Genomic DNA, 25,003 nt, shown 5'->3' with positions numbered 1-25,003 from the left:
GCAATCTCTCAATTCTTAAATATCGCAATACATATCATATCGGCACCCAATTATTTGACTATAGTCTCTTAAAACATTAACTACAGCTTATATACTAGGGGTGCATGATATATCGACCCAATATCCTAATACCACATTGCCCGATATTATATTGAAAGTCTCGCAATAATTATTCACTATTTTGTTTATGATGTGCCCCGTCTGACATGCACCTCACGAAAAATATGCATTGTTTGGTAGCATTTCCCCCGACTCATTTCCTGGATCTCCTTCTCCGTAAACAACATGAAATCAAGGAGAGGGTTAACTTTAATCGCTACAGATTTCCCAAGGTGGTCAGAAACAACAGAGGAGACTCAATATGACTCTAGAGTCGCTACTCACTCCAGAGCTCCGTCACTCTCTCACTTCTCCCTCGCGCAACCACACACACAGTCCCCACACACTAGGGATGGGCATGATTAATCGACGATCAATTATTGATCATTAAGAATTTCATCGATCACTTTAATTTGTTATCGATTATCATTAAACTAATGCTGCTGCGTTGCGTAGTGTGAGTGGAAAGTGAACGTGTTCCCCAGGCTGGATCCTGTTAGCGCGGAGGTACCTGTGCATCCCGGCAACGTCATTCCCCTCATCAGAGTGGCGTTTTCAGCGGCTGGACTGAAGCATTTGTTTACACTCGACGCGTCCACACGAGCGTGAAGGTGCGCGCGGCAAAAATGAGTATAAATATAAACACCTCGTCCGTTTTGGGAGGTGCGCACACAGTCTGCAGAGACTCGCGCTGAAGTGCCAGGCGAAAGTGTAAACAAGGCTTGACGGTCACGGTCGAAAGTGTAAACAAGGTTGCAGTCGCGTCTGACCCCAGATCATGTCATCAACATGCTTATCTTTCTCAACAAAAATCAGTAGACTGGAGCAGAAGTTTGTATGCGAGTTATTTTTTATGAAGCTTAAAGTAGCCTAGCCTAATTGTCAGGTAGGCTAATCTCTCTCACCCTTTCTCGACTCCGTGCCTTGATTGAGTTACATGTTGACAAAACCTGTCAGATCTAAATGTTATTATGTATTTGGTTAAGTTATTGTTATTATTATTTATTATTTTGGGACAAACGAGGGTCTCACAAAGGCCAACTCGCAGCTGCAGGTTCAGTTGCCTTAGAACACCGCCGCGCATACCTTCAAATTTAGCCCAACCGAATGCCCAGTTTAACTGCCACAAGTTGATAATCTTGTAATAAAGATCTAATCGAGGAAAAACACGCTTTATTGTTGTATTTTCATTTCATTTTTTATTTATAAAAAGTTAAATATAATAAATTTGAATATAAAAATATTAATCGATAGTCGATCGTTAATTCTTCCGAAAATTTAATCGAATTCCCATCCCTACCACACACACACTTGCCGCCTCCATGCACACACCAGCACATAAGTATAACGTTTAACATCAGGCCACTTCATGTGTTTTCTCAGATCGGATAGCTATCAGATTTATCAGAAATGATTCCATTTACACCTGGTCACATAAATGTGTTTTTGCGAAACGGATTTAATCCAATATTCAGTTCCCGCGCTATATGCAGATTTAATGGAGTGCACACGTCACCGAAAGCAACAGATATGAGCTGCATTTTATTGATCATCAGATGAGATGCTCCGCTGCTCATCTGCGGTAATGCGTGTTGCAGTCGTCGTCATATCTGACTATAACATGACATATAGCCTATAACACGCTGTCACATGTTTATTGTTTTTGGGAGGAGTAAAATTTACATATGTTGTTTCAACAACCAGATGCATTTACACTTGTCCAGTTTCATCTGGACCGGATCTCAGACCTCCTCCTGAAGTGGTGTGAGCGATCGGATTCAAGCCCGTCTCAAATGCGTTTTGGAGGGCATTTACACCTGGTCTTTTCATGATCGGATAGCTATCCCATCACAGGAAACACATGAAGTGGCCAGGTGTAAACAGCCCATACGGCGAAACCGAAACCTCTGTGGGTTACCGGGGAAAGTGTAAATTGCCTTCTAAAGTTTACACGGTTGTTGACGGGCCCTGTTTAGTGTTTCTTATGACATTACATTGCAATATCGAATCGCAATTCTTAAAAATCGCAATACATATCGTATCGGCACACAATTATTAATTTGAATATAGTCTTAATACATTAACTACAGCTTATATACTATTATATACTATTCATTAACTATAAACTAATAGTTGGAAAATGATTACTGAATACTTGTGACAAAGTGTCACTGTTGTTTCAAACTGGTCGCATTAAAGGGGATCGCACACCGGACGAGAAGCGCAGCGTCGTGCAGCGCCACGTCTTTAAAATTCAAACACATTATTCTCTACGAGTGTACACACAGCGGCGGCACCATTCGGCGTCTGTCCCAGCGACGGCTCAGGACTGTGTTCAAAATCCTGCTGCGCCAAAATCCTGCTGCGCCATTTACATAGTTTTATATAAAATTAATTATTTTTGTCTCAAATCGTTGCTGATGGATCCTGACTGTGCCCTATGCTGCAATATACATTTAGTTTTGCATTCATTTACAGAAATCAGCTGCTTGAATGACAATGGGCTTTATGCACAGCTGCACTACTTCCTGATCTTCAGCCAGCTCCTTGTTTCCTGTCTGCCATTATTGGATAAAATTGATTATACCATGGTCTGGGTGAACACTCGATTCTGATTGGCTGCAGGGTGTCTGTTAAAAAGTGATAGAGGACACCTAGTAAAGTAGTTCTGGTGAAACTGCCTGTTTACCATTCGAAATTTATAAATAAATGCGCTGCCTACAACAGCTGTGAGTAACCATAGCAACAGGCAGTCAAATGCTCTATCAAAACAAACATCTAACGTTAGATATTATAGCCTAATACAACAAAGAGCGACTTCGTTATTTCTTTTAACATTTATGGAGAATATGGCAACTTTGACGACTGGTGTGCTGTAGGTCGACTCTCGTGACAGATCTGCGAACACCGATCCAAGTGCGTGAATAAGGTGAATAGATGTGAATAAGGTGATAAGGTGAGCGCGAACAGTAGGCTATGTGTACATATTGAAGACAAGTAAACGGTTTGTGTTTGTGTTTCTTCTGGAAACAACGAACCATATGAAATTCTGCACCGTTCAGCGCACTTGGATCGGTGTTCGTAGATCGACTGGTAGAGACTATTTTTCAAAGATGGCTTCTTCCTGTATTCGCGAAGTTGACTGTGTGTATAAAATATCTTCTTATTAAACTGTTTGGACACTGAAAAAGTTCTCAATGCTTCGGTTTGAATGTAGGGACCCTTATTATGCTGTCGTGTTGGTGTGGGGCTATTTTGAGGCTTGTTTAGTGGTAATAACAAGCGATTTTTATTTGTCATTACTCTATGCCCTATATACTCGCATCATACTAGCATTATAGGCTAAACTGTTTTTAGAGATAAAACTATTTACATTCGGCAATCATGAAAATAAATCTCAGATAACGGTTGACTAGGTAGCAATGTGTAATTAGACCAAAGGTTCATTTTGCGCCGGAGTTGTCCTTTAAACTAAAAGCCGTGAATTGAATGTGTGTTTTGAACTAAATTCTGCCTGTTGCACATGCAGGTCAGGTCTTTATTCTACATTGGAACTGTGTTCATTTCAGCGTTATGTTCTAAGATGGCGAGCCTTCCCAGCCGAAATGAAGTCGATTGATGTAAGTTTTGAGTTAATCCAACACCCGTGGAATTCGGTAGGAATGTTCTGATTGCCTGCTAGCTTTTTCCTAAATGGGACTGAGCTTTATTTTGGAAAGACTGCTCAAGAGTATTTTGTTTTCCTGTAAAAAAGATCTCTGGAACTGTTGTATCACTTTTCCGCGATTCAAAGGACCTTTGAACTTTCTGAACTGAATCAATGAATCAGATCTTTTGAATCAAATTCGACTAAACCAATTTGAAGTGAACTTTTCCAACTCAACCTTTTTGAACCGAACAGGTCAAACGAGTCTTTTGAACTGATTCATTTGAATTATTTTCTTCTGAACTGTTGTTTTTGCATTTTGTTCATTCTTTTATTTGTTTTTGAATGAATGTTATTTAGTGAGTTAGAGACATTTTTCCCAATTGTTAACATTTATCAATGTTTATGGGGTTGAATTTTATGTAGTATTCAACTGAGTGAAAGAACAAAAGGGTCAACTGCAAGTGTTCACTTATTGTGAATTGAAGTGAATCCTTATAACTGGGTTTACTTTGAACCAAGACAACAATTTAACAATTTTTTTTCTTTCTTTTGAATATCAACAATAACTCCAATAATTTATTTAAATATAAAGATTTACTTTATTAGTTAAACAGTGTTGTCTTTATTACACCTCCATAATCGAACCTACTAGCCTATAGTTAAAGGAGCATTTCACCCATTGCAACATTAATCTTTATTGAAAGTGGATAATATATGTACTCGAAATGTAAAATAATTTTTTAATTTGGTGCCCTCTTGACCGAGAAAAGACAGAAAATAACCAAGGGGCGCCTATATATGAAAAAAACTACATGTCCCACAATCCACAGCTCCTCAAGCCACACCCACTAAGGAACAGCGGCGCAAACAGAGAATCCATTCTTCCGTCTACAAGGCTAACATTAGCTGTCATTGGAGTTTGAAATTCATTTCACACAAAATGTCTAGTTGGCTGTGGCGAGCAGAACGATCGAGGGCAAGGGATGTAACTTAGGAGGCTTGCGCTCCGCGCGAGGCCGGTGGTGTGAGTTATAACAGAGAATGATAATGAAAGACAACTGTGAGGCGCGCGCCGGTCCCGCATCTCTCACGGAGAACCGAAAGCATAAAACGGGGAGCGACGATGGCAGATCGAGAGAGAAACAGGCCTGATTTTATGCTGTGTTTTGTTTCTGTTGTGTGATACGTTACAGCAGTCGCCAATGAGGGGCTGCTGGCTTATACTTTTGTTTTGTATTTGTTCATTTTACTATTAAAATGCTTAAATGTTCGCCGGTTCCGGCCTCCTTCTTCCCACAACAAACCCCGTTAACGTTACATTGGCAAACTCATTAGTGAATTACTCCTCGTTTGTATTTATTTCTGTTTGGTGAATTACTGTATGTTACCTGGATGTTTAGTCAGGCGAAACTATCACAACACAAACGTCCATGTGCTCGTCTGATTCAGAGATTTCCTCCAGGAGAAATTGCCATCGTTGAAATTCTCTGCAGCAGACGGACTGTGTCCGTAGGCCGTAGCTCGCAGCGAGAGTACAGGCACCAGCAATCCGCCCAGCGCCAGAGTCAGTGCGGGGTCCTCGACCGCGACAGGCCGCCGCCTCGGCGTCTCCTGCTCCTCCATCAGCGCCAGCTGCTCTAAACTATACTGCGATTCGTAAAGATAGTCACGAACATCGGATTAAAACAGCAGAATTTCAAAATCCTCTTCTTCCATATCATGTTTAGTTTCTTCCGTCATTGTCATACTTCCTATCTCCACAGCACTTGTTAGCTTAGCTTCCAAACAAGATGGTGGATATTGATTTCAGTTTCTGCAAGTGAAGTCCCACCCACTGATCTGTAATAGGGTGAGTGGGTGAGTGGGTCCAACACCCTGGAATAATGAGGAGCTAACATATGTAGTTCTAAAGATTTTAATGAAATATGACTTCCTGCTTATCGTGACGCAAAATGACGATTTTTACGTCACGATAAGCAGGAAGTTAAACACTTAAATCCTTATTTCTCCCATCTCAGGGGAAAATAAGGAAAAAAAACCATGACCATTCAAAAATATGACTGGGTTTCTAAAGATACAAAGCTTAATGCAAATGGGTGAAGTGACCCTTTAATACTAGTAATAAGTGCAATTATTTGACACGTGTGCTACATAATGATTCATTTACCTGACATAATATATTGATTTGATTATTCTAACAGACTTTGGCTTTATTTTCATTAGCGTTAAAAGGAATAGTCAAACATTAAGGTACATTTAATGATGTACAGATATCATTATTAAACCTTTTTCATTTTATGGAGTCAGATGAAAACGAGTTAATACATAAGAAAGATTAATGTTATGCATTTAATTAAAAAACACTTTGCCATGGGAAAGACGGAACACGCGTGAAACCTTCGCCTCCAGTCGAACGCCGTCTTTGGATCAATTTTGTAGGCCTTACAGAGTGATTCTTCTTTCTCAAAAATAACACAAAATAAACAAAGTAAAGATGAATTTGACTGATAGCATTATTATTATTATTTAAGATTTCAATAGTTAAGGTGATGTATTGTTATTGTATGATATTTTGGCCATGATAATCATGTAGTGATAAATCTGATCTGGTGTCAGTCCTGGTTCAGGTGAAACACACACCACTTCCCTCTTTTCAGCTGCACACACACATTTTGAGGAAATGCTCACGCTTTTGCAAGGGTCTGTTTGCTCAAGCATTACAAAGCAAGTTGATTTACACCAAACATTTGTGCTTTAAAAACCCTCTTCACTGTATCTGTTGTCTGGTTTGTAGTTCGTCCGGTTTATTTAACTGTTGGTTTTACTGTGTTTTGTGGGATAATAATATAGTGAGATGTAAATGTTCCTCTTCAGAGAGACTCCTCACCGCTGTCTTCTACCGCCGGCAGGATCTGACGGTTCAAGCAGGAATCTGTCGCTGAACCACCGGATGGGGCTTACGCCAAACATACAGTATATCCTATACACTATCTACATATTAATCCTTATTCACTCAGAGTCTTTATGGTAGAGATAATCTTACCACAGTTTCTTCAGTTTACAGTGAGGATTCGCCAGTAGATCAGAAAGCTGCTTCACTCCTGAGTCTCCTAGTTTATTATATGACAGAATCAGTTCTCTCAGGTGTGAGGGGTTTAATCTCAGAGCTGAAGCCAGAGCAACACAACCTTCATCTGTGACTCCACAACCACTCAACCTGTAGAGAACAATGACACACATTAAGCCTATATCCAGATATAAACACAACACTTAAACTATAAATAACATATTCATTGGTTCAAGTTGTTAAATTACATCAATTAATTGGGCTATATGGATTAGGGGATTTTAAACTCATTTAAAGGGTTAGGGGATTGAATATACAGTTTGTACAGTATAAAATCATTATTTCTATGGAAAATCTCCATAAAACATGGAAACCCAACAGTGTGTGTGTGTGTGTGCTTAGTGTATTTGTAAACATTTTAAAGAACGTGGTGTGTGTGTGTTAGGACTGGGAGAAAAAAAAAGAAAAAAAAAAAAAAAAAATCGATCCTCATAACTATCGCAATTTTCTGGTTCACAATTTTAAAATATATATTTTTTTTTTATTCCAGAATTGATATTGATTCAAATTAAATGGCTTTATTTTTGTCGTTGCTTATAGACGAGGTTGACAGAAGTTCGCCACTCTTGCTCCAACAGAGGATGAAACGTGTCGTTATCTATGAGTGTCGTGATATAAGAGATAAGACAGTAGAGCTGCATGATTCATCTTTAAAATACTGTGATCGCCATTCAAACACACACACACACACACACACACACACGATCTTCTTCCAGTTCCTCTGTCTATTAAACCTTTGACCAAATCATATCACAACATTTTAAATCTGTGTTGGCGCTGCCGCTGACCCAGAGAGAGTTGTCATGAAACAGCTTCACAAAAGGTCTTTTAAACCTCATAATAGTATCAATATTTCTGTCATACAATAGTTCAAATTATCATGGAAGTACTGGGATAAAAATATAAACACTGATGTTTAGCGATCAAAATAGAGGAAGTCAGATTTTGATAGAAACAATTGCAATTCTTAAAAATCGCAATACATATCGTATCGGCACACAAATATCATGATAATATCGAATCAGGAGATAGGTGTATCATCCCAGCCCTAGTGTGTGTGTGTGTGTGTGTGAGAGAGCTTAATGTTTTGTAAAAACTGAGTGAATTGCTTAAAGTTATTGAAACTTTAGAGTGATTGAGAAGCACAGATAAATGAACAATAAGGAACGAGACGTGCTTGATGATTTGAAGTAGCCTGGTTCAACCAGACTCTAGTTCATTTCATTTCCACATAGAGTCTGGAACCGCTCCATTGAGAAACGTTTCCTTCCTTGTAGGCGGGTTCACTATTAAAGTTCAAATCTATTGGATCTGCCCAAAGTCACTCACGATCTGCCATAGCCAATCGCTAACGGGGTGTCGTGAGTGACGTATGTCACGCGCCGAAGAGGATTATGTTACGAGCGCCGCAGGTTTTGTTAATCTAGGAACAATTATTAATTCGAAATGTATATTTGACACGAAGGACAGTGATATATACATCCAACGGTGGAAGCTGTGTCTAATCATTACAAATACGCCGCTGTGGTCGTTTTCTGATCTGCCGCAAATGCTGTAACATTAGCTGCTACAGTGAATGATCAGTCTGTCTCTATCTGCAGATGTGTAATAAACAACAATTTTTCATATTACGTCTTATTGTTTCTTAATTACCTTAATTTTGGTCTTCAAAGTATGTGTTTGTACATTTTTATGTGGCATTTAGTTTTTTTAGTAAAACAAATCAACCATTGCCATCTAAAACTGAAAATCAAATATCTTCAAAGTATGGTTTTTCACATTTTTATTTATGACAATTATTTTTTTTAAATCACAACCAATTTGTATGATTTACAACATGTAAAACTGACACACCAACCTCCTGCACGAGTGCACAAAGGGGCTCAAAATGTTCTATTCATCACAAGAATCAGTAAATATACAGTTGGGAATATGAGCGACTGACATGAGTCCTGAGCGGATCTTCAACAATAGTTTAGCAGCCAGGACTCGGGGCTTCCGAACACCGCGAACACCAGGCTAATAAACCGTCCGTCCAAAATGTCACGGTCATCGTGCACGAACTGCCCAGCACAAACTTCCAAACTTTCTGCCTCCTTCACTTGGTCCTCAGTTGTGCAACAAGAGGTGAGACGATAACAATCCGGCTTTAAATTCTGTATATTCGGCAGTTTCTTTTCCAACAACCGACCGAATAGCTTTTCTCACGTCTTTCTCCGCTGCCATTACTGAACTGAAACTGATGCGCTTACATCAACGTCATCGTTCTCAGCCACTCCCTCTATTCGCTGATTGGTCCTACAAAAAATTGATTTCTGGAAACCTAAGGATATGGAGCGGTCCCAGACGCAGTACTGAAGTAAAATGAAATTGAGCGGAAGTGCGTAGGAGGGCGCAGCCAGGCTAGATTTGAAGCACATTATGGCGCTTTTCCACTGCATAGTACGGTACGGTTCGGTACGGCTCACTTGTGGTGCTTTTCCACTGCATGGTACACTACAGTACGGTTCGCTTCAGGTCGCTTTAAATGGTACCTGGTCTGTTGAGGTTCCAAGCGTACCGTACCGGTACTAAAATGTGACGTGAAACACTGCAGATCACTGATTGGTCAGACAGAATCGTCACTACCAGCGTCATTGGATTTGCGACACGAGACACGAGACACTTTTTTAGCAGTATTTTTGTTTTGCTGCCATCACCCTCATTTTAAACACATTTTTCCGTCTAGCAGTTAAAAACAACCACATACCGAGAATTAGGAACATCATCCCCTCGATAGGCTCCATTGTTCCTGTGTTGTGGGTTTGAAAATGTGGCGCTTTTAAGATGATGTCATGGCAGTAGAGGCGCGCACAAATAACGATCAGTCCTACACACTTTGAAGGGGTACTACTGCGGTGGAAACGAAAAGTGAGCCGAACTGTTCCGCGCCGAGTCGAAGCGTACTGAGCCGAACCGTACCGTACTATGCAGTGGAAAAGTGCCATTAGACACACAATGACTTCTTGTGCCGCCTGTCAGTGTGTCCCGCTTCCTGCCGTTTGAATGGGCAAATACACCCACAATTACGTAATAAACACACATCTTACTTCTTGTGTGTGCACTCATTATTTGAATGACTTTTCACAACAGTTTCGAAATGATGTAATCGAATCACATGACAATGGTAAGTGCTCACGATCTTGTATATTAAGATATGAAGGATTTCTTATGGCCAGTTAGTTTGGCATATGCTGTACTTCATGGATTTATGTATCATAAGTCTGAGGTGTTTTATCTGCACCATTATATTACAGAAAACTGCTGGTGTAATTATGCAGTTGTGGAGACCAATGATGATTAAACAGCAATACATGCATATACACTACAGTCAAGAGTTTGGGGTCGGAATATGTTTAAGGTTTTTATAAGAAGTCTCTTTTGCTGCCTTTATTTGAAAAAAAAAAAAACAGTAATATTGTAAAATATTATTCCAATGTAAAACAGCTGGGGTTTTTTTGCTGAACCGAACGCACAGTATATAGGCCTATGTGATCCAAAGCAACTAACTAACTACTTGAGTAGTTTTTGCATTGGATACTTTTTTACTCTTACTCAAGTAACTTTCAAGATTATTACTTTTACTTTGAGTAAAATATTTCTATAAGTACTTGTACTTTTACTTCAGTACAGTTTTTGGATAATCTACCCAACTCTGCAGAGCTGATCAGCACAGCTCCTCAAAACTCTCCCACTGACTTTATCAAGCCCAGGGCTTTTATTTTTTTGGGTGGTTTGTGAAACCCTCAAAACAGAGGCTTTATCAATGTGCAGACATTCCTCTGTTTTCAAACTAAAATAAAAATCCCTACTAATTTCATTAAAATCGTGTGCATCAAATCGCCTATAAAAGTCATTAAGTTCATGATCTATCTCTCCCATAGCTATCTCTCTCATAAGTAGCCATAGCAGCTCCGGAGCCGATTCTGATCCAGGATCCTAGAAAAAAGGCTAAATATAATTGATTATATACATTATAAATGCATATATTTGAAAATAAATTATTCACAAATATCATAAAAACGGTCCCGTAGATCATTAATCAGGTCAGATAGGTGGGGGGTTTAAAAGCTGAAGTGTGACACTCATATTATTTGTTAATCCATTAATTTATAATGTTTAAAGGTGCCATCTGTAAAAATTGAGGTTAAAATATCCCAAAAATGAGCAACACGCATCAAAAGATTGAGAAGAAATAAGGTTGATGATGTCATTAAAAAACTGACAAGTTATAGTGCTGCCGAGATATTAACCTGAATTAGCATGCTAAATTACTAGCCCCGGCCCGGCAGGTGTCGTAATACCAGTTTCGACCATGGGAGGCGGTATGCGGGCGGGCAACATTACCACCAGCCAAACTGCAGTACACGAGTAAGTCGCGCTCGCTCCAGCTTGTGTGTACTTGAACCTGACGTCAGTCGTGTGGAAAATACAGCCCACTACTACATTTCAGTTCAGGGAAGAGGTAAAAAAAAATGATTGGTCGATATTATGCATGAGGAATACATTTTGGTAAGTTGTAGCATACTGTATCTTTCAACAGTGTTCGTGTTCTTTTACCATTAGCTAGTAGAGATGATCGGTTCACGTGCGCTAGGGATCTGTCGTGTAAAGCGCCAATACTGCATTTATTGTTTGAATTGCGTAATAAAATGAACAGAATCTGAGAGCTGACATCGGTCTCCGTGTCCTTTTCTGTGCATGACAAAATTGATGTGTGGCGTACGAGTGTGTGAAAAGTGTTGTGAGAGTTGGCAGCTCTGAAAGACGCTAGCTTGGTCCACATCAGGGAATGCTGTCTGTCAAATTAATTCAAACTAATGATAAAAATGTAATATGAACAAATCGAATATCATAAAACTAGAAATAATAGCCTGGGCTTTAATTTTCCCATATCGTCGAAATGCACCGACTTGTCTATGAGACGGCCCTTATAATTTAGTATTGAGATGTTGTTCATTAAGTCTCTAATCTCTGAAAATCTCCAAATGCTCCACGTGAAACTGCGGTCTTCCAACCTTTTACTATCGCGTCAATTGATTTGATTAATATGCACGAGGGAGACAGAGCAACACAGCACTCGCCCATATTGTTTGAAGACATGAGAGAGCGCGTGGCCGTGGAGGTATTTCTGGAGGTATACTGCCCCCATCTGGTATGGAACATGTTGTATGATTTGATTTTAAATCCCATTTGGCACCTTTAAGTAAGAACTGTTATAATGTTTTAGCAGTGATGCTTGTTCTCAGTGTTACTTACACAGCTGATCTAGTTGCTGTAACTACAGGCATCAGCTTCTGAAGAACTTCATCTCCTGTGTTTTGTGGGACACTAATAGAAAATAAAAAATAAACAAGTTAATTAATAACGCTAACAATAATAACAATTCATATCATAAGTAAATAATACATTATACCTTTTGTAATGAAACACAGCTTTATAAAGGACGTGTGTTAAAGTTGTTTAGTGTCTATAACTGTAGAAGCCTCGTATTCAGCAACACAGATTTGTTTTCTCTTTTTCTTGTCAATGTCGTTTGTCAAGGTCTATTAGTCTACATTTACACTACAACACTATTCGACATATCAGATTTTGTCCTGTCAAATGTGTATATTTTCATGAATCAAGAAGTATTTTGTGTTAAACAAGTTGTTTTCGAAATAGAAGAAATAGTGATAGTCACATTGGGAAACAGCACTAGCGCGCGCACGCACACACACACACACACACGCACACCTCATTCATCCTTGTCTCGTTCACACACACACACCTCATTCATCCTTGTCTCATTCATTCACACACACACACACACACACACACCTCGTCCATCCTCATATCGTTCACACAAAACTTCATTTTGGAAAAATACTTTCTATTAACTTGCTGTTTTATTACTGCAATCCAGTGAATGACAGCCGTCTGTCTCTCCCAGTGTCTTACATTATTGTCAGTTTAGTGTTCAGTGACTCATTTACACACAAACAGAAGATAACATGTATGCCTTCATCTCCGAACACATTATCTGTGTCTTACATTTCATAATGAACTCAGATAAACTCAGTGCCGACTCGTTTTCCAGCAGTTCTTCTACATGAACTGGAATGTGTGCAAAGGATTGTGGGAGATTGAAGAACACGAAGGACACACTTGATGCATCCTTCAAAATGATCTGAATTAAAGATACAAAATGAAGTCTGTCTTCAAAAGATCCTTCAAACTGAGACGGCCTTCAGAGGCGCTTGATGACGTGGCAGTCGAGATATGCAGCCTTACTAGGACACAGCCACGGTTTGAGAAACACCCGCAAATTATGGACAATATCCCAGAAATCAGTCTGAGCCCGTGATTTAAACACCTCTGATCTCTGAGTTTCTCTTTGTTCATAATGTTTTAGACTGTAATGATTGCACTCAGTGTTACTTACCCATCAATACTGACTCCAATTAAGTTCCTCAGGTGAAACTCCTGCAGTGTCTCCTCTGAGGACAACATCACAAACACTACAGCTGACCACTGAGACGAGGAGAGTTTCACATCACGTAATCCTCCATATGACCTCGTATGAGGTTGAGCTTCGTTGACTAGAGAAAGATCCCCCAGTTCATTCAGACAGTGAAACAGATTGATGTATTTCTCTGGAGAGGGATTCTCACTGATCTTCTCTTTAATATAGTCAACTGTTTCCTCATTGTTGTGAGAGCTGTTTGCTGTCTGTGTCTTTAGTTCTTGTAAGAGACTCTGATTAGACTCCACTGACAGACCCAGAAGGAAACGAAGGAAAAGGTCCAGATGCCCATTTCTACTGTGTAAAGCCTCATCCACAGCTCTCTGATGGAGATCAGATAGGGACACTTTGCCTCCATTAGTTGGTTTGGTAATCTGGTCAAACACATTGATGTTATTGTTGATAAAGGAGAGATGCACATATAGAGCTGCTAGATGTTCCTGAATGCTCAGATGAACAAAGCAGAAGACTTTCCCCAGACACAAGCCCAACTCCTCTCTGAAGATCTGAGTGCACAATCCTGAGTAAACTGATGCTTCTGCCACATCAATGCCACACTCGCTCAGGTCTTCCTCATAGAAGATCAGGTTGCCTTTCACAAGCTGCCGATACGCCAGTTCCCCCAGTTTGACGATCATGTCTTCATCTTTCATTTTCTTCTCATAGTCCTTCTCATGTTTGATGTTGGTCTGAATGAGCAGGAAGTGTGTGTACATTTGAGTGAGAGTCTTGGGAATCTCTCGTCTCTCTGCTTCACTGCACATCTCCTCTAGAACAGTGGCTGAGATCCAGCAGAACACTGGGATGTGGCACATAATAAAGAGGCTCCTTGAGGACTTCAGGTGTGAGATGATCCTGTGGGCCAGACTCTGATCACTGATCCTCTTCCTGAAGTATTCCTGCTTCTGTGTGTCACTGAAGCCTCGTACCTCTGTCACTCGATGGACACACTCAGAGGGGACGAGATCCGCTGCTGCTGGTCTGGAGGTGATCCAGATGAGAGACGAGGGAAGCAGATTCCCCACAATGAGGTTCGTCAGCAGCTCGTCCACTGAGGCTGATTCAGTCACATCACACAACCTCACATCGCTCTGAAAATCCAGAGACAGACGACACTCATCCAGACCATCAAAGATGAACAGCACTTTATACTCATCACTGGATATGGCCATTTCTCTGCTTTCAGGGAAGAAGCGATGAAGAAGATCTGAAAGACTGAGTGTTTTGTCCTTCATCAAGTTGAGCTCTCTGAAAGCCAGTGGAAATATGAGCTGGACGTCCTGATTCTCTTTCCCTTCAGCCCAGTCCAGGATGAGCTTCTGCACAGAGACTGTTTTTCCAATGCCAGCGACTCCCTTTGTCAGCACAGTTCTGATGGGTTTGTCTTGTCCAGGTAAAGGTCTAAAGATGTCACTGCATTTGATCGGTGTGTCCTCTGTTTCTGCTCTCCTGGACTGTGTCTCAATCTGTCTCACCTCATGCTCATTATTGATCTCTCCACTTCCACTCTCTGTGATGTAGAGCTCTGTGTAGATCTCATTCAGGAGTGTTGGCTTTCCCTGCTTTGATATTCCCTCACACACACACTCAAACTTCTGTCTCAGATTTGATCTCAGTGTGTTGAGGACTTCAGCAGCTTTAGAGTCATGGCTGGAAGATTACAATAACACATTATTACACAAGTCAGAGGAGTAAATAACCATAAATTACAACGACAGTCCTGCATTTTACCTGAAACCAGGACACATGCGTTCATGAAAGTCTTGTGGTTGAATCACAGGCATGAACACAGTTTTGTTTTTAACTGGTCTGGATGGAAGATTTGACCTTAAATCAGAATGAAGAGGGTAAAGAATCAGACACACTGATATTGATGTAATTGTGTCATTAACTGAGTATTAACAATACAATACATAGAGCTTTACACAAGAGCACAATCATCATCATTAATAGACTGAAACTTACAGGATTTCAACTTAAAATTCATTGGTTCAAATCCAGATAATTAAACTGCTGTACATTAATAATAATTTAATGTTAAAATATCAAATACTTTGAGCATAACACAGAAATGATATACCTGAGATCAGGCCGTGTATTTCCACTCTTAAAGTTTAGTGGATGACCCATAGAGCGGTCACTCTTCACAGACACACAGCTGGACTCTGGGTTTGAGCTCTTCTGCTGGACTGAACTGGAACAGAGAACAGATTCAGTTTAATCCTCTACATTACTGTGTTCATTTGTTATGAGAGGAACCCACTGATCTATATAGAATGACTGGATAGCTCATGACTTCATAAAACAGTGAACCCACTGCGACGCCATATTGTGATTCCCTAGTGAGCTCATTGTATGATTTGACTGAGAAAACATTGCATAACGGGACACCGTTTTAAAATCTAAAGTCTCCCTGAACAGTCTTACAACGCAAACATCCTAAACATTTAAATGGGTATTTGTTTAAAGTTGAAAATTATTCCTGCTTATCAAAAATTAAGTATATGTGTATTGTGAACTTAAAGGTACACTATGTAACTTTTGGCCCGTCTAGCATAAAACGGCATGCTTTTTGTAAAAGAACCGAGCCGTGCTAGTGCGTGCCAGGGCCAGTCGCATTTCCACTGTCACTTCCGGGGCTTGATCGGGGCTTGATCTTGACTCAGGGCTAGAGGCGTGCTCAAGGTAAAAGGTGGAGTTTACCGGTGTTACGGAACGTTATGATCTGAAGCAAGATGCACATTTCACTTTTTTATATCGCGCAAAAAAAAAATAAAATAAATAAAATAAAAAATCGCTGCTTGAAACGGAGAATCGCCTGTAATGGTCTGTCGAGGATACCACAGCTCTTCTCAGCATTTGGGCAGAAGAAAGGGTACGACGTCAATTTGACGGCATGTGAAGAAACGAGGACATGTAAAATACATCGATGCTAAACTTTCTAAGCTAAACATTCAGCGAGCAATGCTTCAAGTTCAGGAAAAAATACAAAAGTTGCGGGCGCAGTATTGTACAAGGCGATTAAAATGCACAATGGACAAAGCGGAGTTCAGAGAAGGATTTTTCTATGGTTCGACTTGATGGACGGTGTGCTGTGTCACCGTCCCTCTGTTAGTGGCGACTCGCGAGACAATCGGGACACTATTGCAGCCACGGCCGGTGAGTTAATATACATGTTATAAATTAATTAATTCATAATACCCGCTGAAATGGGTTGGGTTGTGTGTTTGATCCAGAAAGGCATGTTAGGGGTGGGGTTTAGGGCAGCTCTGTGGGGCTACTGGTCCGGCAGTGGAAATGCAAGCCCGGTGCTTGAGGCCCGAGGCCACTGTTAGCTCGGCTTGCTGTTAGCTCTGGCCCAGCCCTAGCCCGGCAGTGGAAATGCGGCTATTGTGTTGGGTGTGTTTCGGCTCTGCGTGACTGCGGATATACAGTATATGACAACTGTTCGAGAGCAATATATGGCAATTTATCTGTTCAATAAAATACCTTATTCACCTGTTGCATAATAAAAAATTCTCGCATCTCAAAAAAGCCAATCCAATGTTTTATTAAGAGCTCTGTCGCATTCTCTTTATGCCGGCAGACTCTCCTCTGTTCAGCGTTTTTTAAAAAAAAAGGGATTTTGGCTGTTCCATGTCTAACTTTCTCACTCGTAGTGACAACTAACCTATGATAATCCGTCATCATATACATGTCAAAGAATGACGAGACAGATCTGTAGATCTGTTCAAGTATTTGATTAGTTAGCAAAAACATGTTCAGAAAATGAATATACAAATTTAATGGGTTAATGTACGCCTGTTTCACCTCTTATTTACCCATACACTGCACAGGTCTGCCGGGCGTTCGGCTGCGACGCTGTTACCAGAGCTGATCGCGCCCACTCTAGTCAATGCATGAGTGAACCAGCCGCGACGTGGCGCATTGCTAAAGATAGGCGCCGAGTCTTTTTCCGACGGACACCGCGTCCAAGCCCCACCGTCAAAACACTGTCAATTTCAAAATAAACATACTGTGCAGACTCGGATGTATTGCACACCAATATGCTATCCTTGGTAGAAACTTGGGACGATTACCGGTTTCACGATAAACCACGATAAAACGTCCTGGCGGTTAGTATCATCGTTTAAAAATGAATTATCATAAAAACCGTGTTTGATTATCGTGATTTTAAAAACTTGCGGTAAATCCCATCCAGCCAGAATCAGTCTGACGCAGCCACGAGCAGGCGCGCGCATGCAACGTCGTGCGAGAACAAGAAGACATGGCGGAAGGCGGTGTCAGTGATCGGGAGATTTTTCAGCCATCCAAGAGGACAAAATCTGAGGTGTGGTCGTATTTTGGCTATTACGAGTCCCGAGGGCAATTTAATCGAGGATGGGCACCCTGTCTGCAAATCTTGCAAAGAGGAAAGTCTCTGCAAAAGGAGGAAACACATCAAATCTGCGTGATCAAAAAAATCAAAAAAAGTCATCTGAAGACTGCTTTCAATTTCACATCCTCACACACGCTTTGTTTGTGTAGACTGCTCGTGCATGCGGCTGTGCGTCTCCGTGGTTTAAGGTACTTGTGTAAAATTAACGGAAACACAGCCAGTTATGTTTTAAGGGATTAAACGGACAGGACAAACCCCATTACTTCTTATATTTCAAAAGAGATGCATGCGTGAATGCAGCTTAATAGATCTCCCGCAGTCTATGTTGTCATAGTAAAAAAACAGGCTAAAGATGAAGAAAATTCCCTCACAGTTCTTGAACGTAAAACATTCAGATAATCTATAGGCTCGTGAAAGCACTTTTTGTTTGTTGCATGTTATACGTTTCTGCTCCTCTTTATTATTTGCTACCTGCTTGTATGTGAAGTTATATTAGTTTAAATTCTTAACATACATTCTTAGAAAATGTGTAATTATTAAAAAAAGTAGGCCTACTTAGTTATATAAACTAATGAATTATAAAGATAAAGGGGTTATAAATTATAAAGGGGTATATAAAGAATCATTCTGGAATCGGATTGTGACTTCCAGAATCGGAATCGGATCGGATCGTGAGGTGACCAAAGATTCCCACCCCTAGAATTTAGGTTTACTGTATAGCAAGGACAAGCCAAAGGAATGGATAGGATTTTCAGATGCAGAATGGGCTGGAGACCAAGATGATCGCAAATCTGTTTCAGGAGGATACGTGTTTCAAATCAGCGGAGCAGCTGTGAGTTGGAGAAGCAAAAAGCAGACATGCGTAGCTCTTTCCACTAGCTGAAGCTGAGTACATGGCGTTGGGAAGCGCAGCTCAAGAAGCGGTTTGGATGCGACAACTGATGACAGGTCTAAAGCTAAATCAAACAGAACCGATGTTGATGTTTGAAGATAATCAGTCAGCTATCTGCATGCCTAAGAACCCTCAATTTCATGGACGTGCCAAACACATTGACATCAAGTACCACTTCATTCGAGAGCAAATTGCAAGTGGAGTTATAGACTTGAAATATTGCAAAACTGAAGATATGATTGCTGACATGTTCACTAAAGGACTGAGTGAAGAAAAGTTCACGAAGCTGAGACAGATGGCTGGAGTTAAAACAGTTAATTAATCATTCTGTTTGCGAGTGAGAAGGACTGTTGGAAAAAAAATCACTCTTACCAGAATGATGTCTGTAATGTGAATTTCTTTTCTGTGTTTTTTTGATGGTGTGACCACTGGGGGGAGCTCTGTGCATATTTTTGTATTCTGTTAGCTAGCACTGAAAAAGAGGTGTATACGTTTGTTGAACTTGCAGTAAAGGAAGACGCACGTGTTGTGCTGTGCGTTTGACTGAATAATAAGTATTCTGAGTCTTTATTGAAAACCAACAAATTTTAACTGGAGGATTAGTAGATGAGGAAAAATATGTTACTTTCTTTGAGAGGTTTTGTGTAACTGGGTCAGTCTTGGATGGGGATTGGGACATTTTAGAAGTACTGGAGTGCATGGGAGTAGAAATAAGAGGTCTGATGGTTTTAAATTGTTGCTCTAGTTGCCGATCTCGTCGCATTAAGCAATCCACCATACTTTGACCCAAATCATCGATTTTTGAAAGGAACAGCTGCTTAAAGTGATCCACCTCTCTCTGCGCACAATAGTTAATTCTGTCTTCACATGCTTGAAACTTTGCATCCATAGCTTCCGTGGTAACCAGTCCACTAACACGATGTTCGAGATCAGCAAGGTGCTCCTCAATGCTACTTATGTGCTGGGCAGTTTCTTCATTGTCAGATTGCAAGCGGTCCTCATGAAACTCAAGTGAAGGAGGTTATGGCTTGCATCGGGATGAGCTCTCTGATCAGTGGCTACATCTTGGAATTCTTTCTCTTCCTCAGAGTCTATGTAGAACTCACTTAAGGATTCAATGAGATTAACTACAGAATCTCTGTGCTGAACAAAAGCTTCACCTGAGAAATCTGTGACCGTTGTACTCTCTGTCATAGTGGATGATGGTTTATATTACTTGTTTGTGAAGATTAATCAGTACAGTCAAAAATATTTCTTTTAAAAAAAAAAAAAGACTCCATAAAGTTTAATGTAGAGTCACTGTTCGGGCGCCATTTTGTAACACCTCAATTCTTTTAAAGGGGTTCAACAGAAATTTTTGAACATGTACTGATCAAGAAATATCCTCACAAACAAATTAACATTGATTGAACCTCTTTTATTTACACCACTGTGCTAAATCCATGTGCCAAACTCTCAATAAACAGACTACAAAGCGCTCTCAAGATCTCTGTCTCTTTAACAATGAATCCATTCAATGAGGTGAACTTAACTCTGAAATGTCCTGTCTTTTGAGAAGTTACGTTGACGATGATGATGATGATGATGAAATGAGCATATACTCCACAAGGTCAATTTTGAGTGCGATGCAATGATTTTAATCCAACTATCCACACATGTGAGAAAAGTCACATCCTACATCACAGTAGTCAGTGAATTGTTTGTTCCCTGTGCCCCGTTACTGTCCATGTGCTGTAGTCTCATTGCCAATGGAGTTTCCACTTGGCTTTACTGTCCATTCCTCTGCTCAATGTTCATGACAGAACATGTGAATAAAAAGTCCTTTCTAGAAAGAAAACACATCTAACATCAGTGAAATAAATACAACATCATCCATACATAATATACATCATCCATACTTACAGTTGAGCAGAAACTCAAGGTTCTCAACAAAGGACCAAAACCACAAGCCAGTAGGTAGCATGAGGTTAACCAAACAACGGATTTCCCTCCACTAAACGAACTCTCTTCCTCGATGGTAGGTGTGTTTATATACTAGGTTACCACCCGGCAATAGCATCCTCAAGTGGCTCTTGTTGTAACTACATGTGACCCAAAACATCACACTAGTGCCCCAGCAACAATAAAATACAAGTAACAAGTTCTGTCCGTTACACAGTGATAACATGAAAATAATACAACACAGAACAATAATATTGTTGAATATTAAACGTCCCCAACTAAGCAAGCCAAAAGCAAGGCAACAGCAAGGAACCAAAACTCCATCAGGTGATTGAATGGAGAAAAAACCTAGGGAGAACCCAGGCTCAGTCGGGGTCAGTTCTCCTCTGGCCAACGAAGGAACAGTGAATGAGGTCTTGCACACCCAAGGCATCATTTTTACTGTCTCGTGCAGACGCGTCGTCGAGTATAAACAAGGCTTTACTCTGTGTCAGCGCGGGCTCTGATCGGTAAAGGTGCACTGTGCAGAGACCTCTCCCAATCATCTCCAGCAGAAGCAGCCTCCCCGTTTCCCTCACACACACACACACACACACACACACACACACACACACACACACACACACACACACACACACACACACACACACACACACACACACACACACACACTCTTTGTCTCTCACACATACAGTAGAGATCAAAATTAGAGAACAATTAAAAAACACTTGATTAATTTCAGAAATGTTGTTACTTCATTGCTTAAAATTTGAAGGAATATTCACTATGGGTATACCCTTGTTCTAATTGGTTCTTTCCATAAAACAAGCAAGGTACTTCAACAAAAACCTTTATTTTGTGGAAAACACAGCGATCAAAATTAGAGAACCATAACCATTGCAGCACAAAAGAAAGCATTACAACTCAAATGTGAGGCTTACAGCAGTCAAAATCTAATAGGAAGTGTAGAGGCCCTTGCTTTGAATGACCTGAGCACATCTGTGGCCACAAGACATCACTACATTCTCACACAGCTCTGGTGTGATCTTGGTCCACTCTTCTTCCAGTTTTTTCCACAGTTCAGTAACTGTAGTGGGTTTCTTAGCCATAACTTTATCACCAAGGATTTTCCAAAGATTTTCAATCGGGTTTAGATCAGGACTCTGCTGGCCATTTCATTATTTCAATTTTCTGAGCTTCAAGGAACTGCTTTACCCGTTTTGCAGTGTGACACGGGGCATTGTCTTGCATGAAAATTGCAGGCTGATTGGGAGATTCTTGCAGGAAAGGAACCGCATGTTGCCGAAGGAGGTTCTGATAAACATTTGCATTCACCCTGCCATGTAGCTGTATAATAGGCCCAACTCCTGTGGCAGAAAACATCCCCCAAACCATGACACTTCCTCCTCCACCCCTGACTGAATTCTTTACGCACTTTGGGTTCAATCTTTCCCCAATTTGATGCCTAACATAATGTTTCCCATCGGACCCAAATAAATTAAACTTACTTTCATCGCTAAAGTGAACTTTTGACCAGTTCTCCTCGGTCCACATGACATGTTCCTCAGCAAAGTTTAGTCTAGCCTTTTGATTCTTTCTGCTGATGAGAGGCTTGAGTCACTGCAGAGTGAGCTTTCAGTCCAAATTCTCTTAAACAACGAGACACTGTATGTTGAGACAAATCCAGAAATGGCGAGCAATTCCAGCTGCAGTGTTGAACCGATTCCCGATTGAAAGTCTCCGCATCGTCCTATCCTCTCGTGCACTTGTCTTACGTGGACGACCAGCCTTTTTGGGGGACTTGAATGAATGAGTATCTTTGTGTAGCTTCAATATTCAAGAAATCACAGATTTGGAACGACCAATTTCTGTTGCAATAGCTGAAAGGGTCATCTCTTTGGCCTTCATCTGTACAACCTGGTGTCGTAGGGATTCAGTCAGATCGGCTTGCCATCTTGCAAAGTCAGTTAAAATTGGAAAGTTTGGTGCCAGTTAAATTGCGTATAGCAGATAATTAAGGAAATTAGCACCAGGAGCCACATTAAACACCAATAACTTGGAGGTATCTGAAAGAGTTCTCTAATTTTGACCAGAGTTATTTTTTTAATCTACTCGTTTAAGTTTTATATATTGTAGTTAAATATAATTAATTTATGAAATATGCTAAAACTAAGGTCCCTTCTTCTCCTTTTAGGTTAACTCTAACTAGGACTAAGCAGTGACCTTGAAATTTAGGAAATTGTATGTTGTTCTCTAATTTTGATCTCTACTGTATGTAGGTTAGTTATAAACTCTTTAGACTTTTAATGATTAGTGCTTTATTGTTAAAGGTTGAGGGTAAGAATCGTGTAAAAAAATATATATTTTGGGGATGGATTCCGGGAAATCACCCTTCGATGTTGACAGCTATGGGTTGGTCAAATGACTGAAAGATGAGTTTATATATTGATCTACCTGTTGAGCCACTCATGATCCACTAGCTATACCGCAAATTACTATGGCGAGCGTCAGTGGCGTTTGTGCTCCAAACTGCGTAGAGCGAGCGAGAGACCTTGCACTGACAACCCCCTAAACCACAAACAAGATGGCAGGTATGACAATAAACTGTAATATTATGCATTAGAAATAAAAAAAAAAAAACACAAAATAACAAATACAGGTTTATAGACTCAGGTGAACATCAGCCGCGATCACATGACTCTTCTGAACGGCCCAATGGAGGACGAAGACTCAGCGACTAAAGAGACCGATGTGTTGCTGAGCTTTAAATATAAACCAGCTTACTGTACTCTAGTAACGGTATCTTGCTGTGAAACATCACTGTTCTGACCAGACACTGTGAAGCTCTCAACAAATCTGAACCAGCGCTTACTAACATCTGCTCAATTTTACACCGACTCCATTATATAAAGGTGGAGAAAACCTCAGCTTACATTTACTTGATGTCATTGCTAGTGTTAGACTGACTGAGATCAATTATGAGTCTAATTCAGAAGTGTCACTATAAGCACATCTTTTATAGAAATGATATACCTGAGATCAGGCCGTTTGTCTCCACTCTTAAACTTTAGTGGATGATGACCCATAGACCAGTCACTCTTCACAGACACACAGCTGGACTCTGGGTTTGAGCTCTTCTGCTGGACTGAACTGGAACAGAGAACAGATTCAGTTTAATCCTCTACATTACTGTGTTAATTCGTTATGAGAGGAACCAAATTAATATAAACACATTAATCCTTCATCTTAAAGCACTTTGAAGAAACTTTATGATCTTTTTATTTCATATTTCATGTTAGTTTCCAAATAAAAACACAGGTAAAAATAGGTTAACAGTAATTTATTTCTATAAACTTTCTTTGATCTGTGTCTGTAGGGTGGACATGCGTAGATTACGTGAGGACAATGTAAATTCGTCTCCTGCACTTTTTATAGGGCAAGTGTGTCTACGACAAGCTGAGGTTTTCGCGGGTGTGTATACCCTACATCGAGATTTAAAATCCAAAGAGTCATACGTGACTTTCACGTTGCCATGGTGACCAGTCACACGTGCATTAGCCTACGACACGCCCATGCTCACATACTGAATAACTCTGCCTATTTCTCTTGTTGAATAATTAACAGGTTTTGTTGTAAATTCACTACCCGAACAAACACGCAATATTTTCAATCTTTTTTCCTTGTAATGTATATATGCTATTTTATAATGCTATTTTCACAGATATGTTATCAAAGCCCTTCAAATTAGAATAAGTATGGTGAATGTTAAAGGAGTAGTTCACTTTTAAAAACACTTTAGCTGATAATTTCCTCACCCCCGTGTCATCCAAGATGTCCACATCTTTCTTTCTTCAGTCGAAAAGAAATGAAGGTTTTTGATGAAAACATTCCAGGATTTTCTCCATATAATGGACTTCAGTGGGAACCAAACGGTTCAAGGTCCAAAAGACAGTTTCAGTGCAAACTGTTCAAAGGGCTTTAAATGATTCCAGATGATGAATAAGGGTCTTATCAAGCGAAACGATCGGCCATTTAATAAATAAATAACAAAGTTTAAGTTTTATAAGCTCAAATGCTCGCCTTGCTCTGTTCTGTGATGAGCGTTCGTGAGTCTCCTGTTCGAACTCGTTCATCAAAATGAACAAATCTTTTTTCAAGTCATGACTCGAAGGGTCCTAGATAAGACCCTTATTCATCGTCTGGTGTCGTTTAAAGCGCTTTGAAGAGTTTGTACTGAAACAGTTTGGTTCCCATTGAAGTCCATTATATGGAGAAAATCCTGGAATGTTTTCATCAAAAACCTTAATTTCTTTTCGACTGAAGAAAGAAAGACATGGACATCTTGGAAGACATGGGGGTGAGTAAATTATCAG

General features: G+C 40.2%; 1 protein-coding gene across 5 annotated transcripts in view; it reads right to left on the bottom strand.

Annotated features, from left to right (window-relative positions):
• LOC120484964 (NLR family CARD domain-containing protein 3) overlaps positions 1-25,003 on the bottom strand; it is a 66,002-nt gene that overhangs the window by 28,520 nt on the left and 12,479 nt on the right. For 3 of the 5 annotated variants that reach the window (XR_016147412.1, XR_016147413.1, XM_089123039.1), the window contains exons 3-8: positions 23,664-23,780; positions 15,500-15,613; positions 15,151-15,246; positions 13,339-15,069; positions 12,174-12,245; positions 6,792-6,965 (exon numbers count right to left, since the gene is read on the bottom strand). Coding sequence is in view for 2 of the 5 variants with exons in the window: in XM_089123039.1 (XP_088979165.1) it covers positions 6,792-6,965; positions 12,174-12,245; positions 13,339-15,069; positions 15,151-15,246; positions 15,500-15,613; positions 23,664-23,780 (2,304 nt within the window). In the remaining 3 variants the exon portion in view is untranslated. Of the gene's footprint in view, positions 1-5,370; positions 5,396-6,791; positions 6,966-12,173; positions 12,246-13,338; positions 15,070-15,150; positions 15,247-15,499; positions 15,614-23,663; positions 23,781-25,003 lie in introns of those variants that run through there. The other 2 variants (XM_089123043.1, XR_016147414.1) reach the window with 2 other exon arrangements.

Source organism: Pimephales promelas, chromosome 2 (assembly GCF_988280905.1).
Source record: "Pimephales promelas chromosome 2, fPimPro1.hap1.1, whole genome shotgun sequence".
In the NCBI taxonomy this organism is placed as follows: Eukaryota; Metazoa; Chordata; class Actinopteri; order Cypriniformes; family Leuciscidae; genus Pimephales; species Pimephales promelas.
This window is presented reverse-complemented; position numbering and strand designations above follow the sequence as displayed.